A 3,614-nucleotide genomic window follows, 5' to 3' on the forward strand; every position below is an offset into this window, starting at 1 on the left:
AAAAAATACAAAAAAAATTGAAATAATTCCATGCATTCTATCACACCACAATGCAATAAAGGTTAAAATCAACACCTGAAGAAACCCTAGTAACCACATGAACACATGGAGACTAAACAACACTCTCCTGAATGATGAATGGGTCAAAGGAGAAATTAGGAAAGAAATAAAAGTATTCCTGGAACTAAATGAAAGGGACAATACAACACAACAAAACCTCTGTGACACATTGAAAGCAGTCCTTAGAGGGACGTTTATAGCTCTAAGTGCCTACATTAAAAAAATTGGAAAGAACAGAAATAAATGACTCAACATTGCAACTCAAGACACTTGAAAAGCAGTAACAAATGAAACCCAAACCCAGCAAACAAGAAGAAATAACAAAAATCAGAGCAGAAATAAATAAAATAGAAACAAAGAAAACAATACAAAGAATCAGTGAATCCAAGATCTGGTTCTTTGAAAAGATAAACAAGATTCACAGACCCTTAGCCTAATTAACCAAAATCAGAGATGATTTTCAACAATCAAGAAAATTCCCCTACAGACATGGCCACAGGCTGGTCCAATGGAGGCAATTCCCCAATAGAGGCTCTTTCAACCCAGGTGTGTCAAGTTGACACTAAAGCTATCCAACACAGGAACTTACATTTTAACCTTGGAGTAGATATATTCACTTAGATACCTGCTTTTTGTCCTCAAACATCTTCGTCCTTCTACCAGTATGGATCCAGGATTAGTACACACAAAAGCTGGGGCATCAGTTCTCATTCTCCTGCTTCATCAATTCCTAAATCCAGTTATCAACCCTGTGATTCTGCTTTTAAACTGGTCCATTTTTGACTTATGCCATCATCATCAATCACATGCCACTGGATCAGCTTCCTAAGTGGGGTTTTTAACCACTGTCTTTAATACAGCTCCAAAAGCCATGAGAGAAGGGATTTTACACCAGCTTCCTCAGGCATTTGGTCAATTAAAGATACTCTTCTTACTCTTAAAGAGTTTATTTCTTAGGACCTCCCCTGAGAGAGAAGGAAAGGAGGGGAGGAGGAGGACGAGAGAGAGCAAGCAGAATTAGGAGTTGGGGGCAGAGTTAGGGATTTGGGAGTATAGTTCCGCATAGGGTCTAACTGTGAGGCTCTGGTTTAATTCCCAGCACAACAAACAAACAAACAAACAAACAAACAAACAAACCCTCCAACATTAAAGAAAAGCAGAATTAGAATTCTCATTATGTGATCAATAAATCTTGTAGAATCACAGCAAATATGAAAGGAAATAAATGGGTGAAAAATAAAGATATTTAATGAAGACTCCTCAGGGATAAGCTCAAGAAACACACCAATCTAAAAGGCCACATTTCTTATACTCAAAATACTTTCAAACTCAATGTTTTCAAGTCCTGCTTCTGTTAAGAGTGAAGTCACATTAGTGGAGCTCTTATTTTTACCTTGCTTTCAAGCTTAATTATTTAAGGATCACATTTTATTTCTACTCATGTGTTTACATCAGGTATTGGTCCTCATGTAAATGAAGACATTGAAAAGTCTTCATTATAACCTGATTATAACCTACCTGAGAAAAACACAGAAAGTTGTTTTAATGCATCAAAAGTAAAAGAAGGGAAAAAAGCATTGTAACACCAGGAGAAGATATTTAGCTCTGAGTTTTCTGGCAACTAAGAAAAAATGAAGCATATCAAATTATAAAGCTTCATTTTCTGACAAAAAGAAAGTATATAACTTCATCTACAGAGGCAAAAACTTTCCTGGAAGTAATGCAAGCAATACTTCATCATGAGATTTTTTGGGGGGGGGGGTCTAAATGGGACTAAGAAGAATCTTTTTTTTTTTTTCCCCAGGAAAAGAAATGAATTAGTTTTAATTTCTATAGTATGTAACCCTGGTTGAATCTTACCACCGTCAGTTTCGCCTATGACAAAAGAGATGGTGATTTTTACCAGAGGACTGCAAGAAAGAGTAAACTACATAAAAATATGGGGAAGTACTTAGTAGAGTGCCTTAAGTACTCTCACAAAACAGAGAGATCGCATCAGATTTCATTCTAGTCTTTTCATAAAAGTGAAAATTTGACCTAATGGAAGGAATTCTGAGAGAGATAACTTGTCTTTTCACTCTAGAGTTTTACTGAATACAGGGACAAAACTTGGAGAAATCAGATTGACGAGGTGTGACCGATATATGATCTAAATTCTATTTTTTAAAAATTAATTTTATTTTATGTGTATGAGTGTATGGCCTGCATGTGTGTAAGTCACCCCTGTTGTGCAATGCCCATGGAGGTCAGAAGAAGGGTATTGGATCCCCTGGAGCTGGAGTTACAGACGGTTATCAGTTACGATGTGGGTGCTGGGAATTGAACCCAGGTCCTCTGCAAGAGAAGTTAGTGGTCTTAACGAACCTAACATTTAACTCAGTTGCATTTTGTGGCCAAAAAGGCAACCTACACTATGTTATTTTTCCTCCACACTCATCCTCTCTTCACATTTTTATGTTATTTAAAAATTATTAGACTAGGTTCTGGGGGTGTAGTAGTGGTAGAGTGAATACTTAGCATGCTTGAGGTCCTGTATTCAGTCAGCACACACACACACTCACACACACACACACACACACACACACACACCCTAAAAGATCAATTTTTTACAAGAAAAATTGAGACAAAAATCCACCTACTATACTACTCATGATCATAACACAGGCAACTATTTATGAATGTAAAAATTTATACCATAAAAGGCTTACTGCATGCTAGGCTAGCACTCTCCCATCTGAGCTACACACGGGTCTCTGTTTGTATAAATATCACTTAAAATGCAAAAGAAAATGGAGTTTATTTCTTGGTTACTAACTGGCTTTTGGCAAACATTTAAAATTTATATTTTCTTCTATAAAATGGAGATTACATTTACTCCAAAAAATTTTTGGTGAGGAACAAATTAAAAAAACATAAAGAAGCTGGGCATGGAGGTACACTCGGGAGATGGCGGTAGGAGAAGCAGAAATTAATGGCCATCCTTGAGTACATAGTGGGCTTGAGACCAGCTTGAGCTACAAGAGATTCTCTTTTTTTTAAAAAAAAAAAATCTGAAAATAGTAACTAAACATTAAAGTTCAACATGGATATTGCATATTAGCACTGGTCATACAATGATAGATAAGACAGAGGTACACTAAAGAAATTTATTGTCTTATGGCAGAAAGAGATAAAATGGGTAATGATTAAATAATATGGAAATTCAGTGACAGAGATATGATCAAACCACTACTGGTTAACAAAAAGGGCATTCCAGAAATGAAAGTTAATTCTAAGAATAAAGTATCACAAACCAAATATGTAGAAATGGACAGATCACAGTGAGACATAAACAGGAGACGTCATTAATGAACAGAGGCAACTATAATCTAATAATTGTAAACCAATAGACTTTGGAGAAAGTATTACAAAATGGAAAAAGTACCTCGTGATGATTTAGAAGCTGTTCCAAATCTGATGCCATTTGGTTCTTCATCTGTAGCAGAGCTGATTTTTCTTTATTTAAATTGCTGTTAAAAAACCCCAAGTTTTAAGAAGTGACCTTGATAGTGTGA

At 35.8% G+C, this 3,614-nt stretch overlaps 1 protein-coding gene across 6 annotated transcripts in view; it reads right to left on the reverse strand.

Moving 5' to 3' along the window:
• Positions 1 to 3,614, reverse strand: part of Pibf1 (progesterone immunomodulatory binding factor 1) — a 217,340-nt gene that overhangs the window by 30,622 nt on the left and 183,104 nt on the right. For 4 of the 6 annotated variants that reach the window (XM_029556898.1, XM_029556896.1, XM_017803605.2 and 1 more), the window contains exon 16: positions 3,485 to 3,569. The exons of the other annotated variants lie outside the window; for them this stretch is intronic. In XM_029556898.1, the coding sequence (XP_029412758.1) occupies positions 3,485 to 3,569 (85 nt within the window). The remainder of the gene's footprint in view (positions 1 to 3,484; positions 3,570 to 3,614) is intronic. 6 annotated transcript variants of the gene reach the window in all.

The sequence above is a fragment of the Nannospalax galili genome, unplaced genomic scaffold, assembly GCF_000622305.1.
Source record: "Nannospalax galili isolate Female #2095 unplaced genomic scaffold, S.galili_v1.0 scaffold246, whole genome shotgun sequence".
Taxonomy (NCBI): Eukaryota; Metazoa; Chordata; class Mammalia; order Rodentia; family Spalacidae; genus Nannospalax; species Nannospalax galili.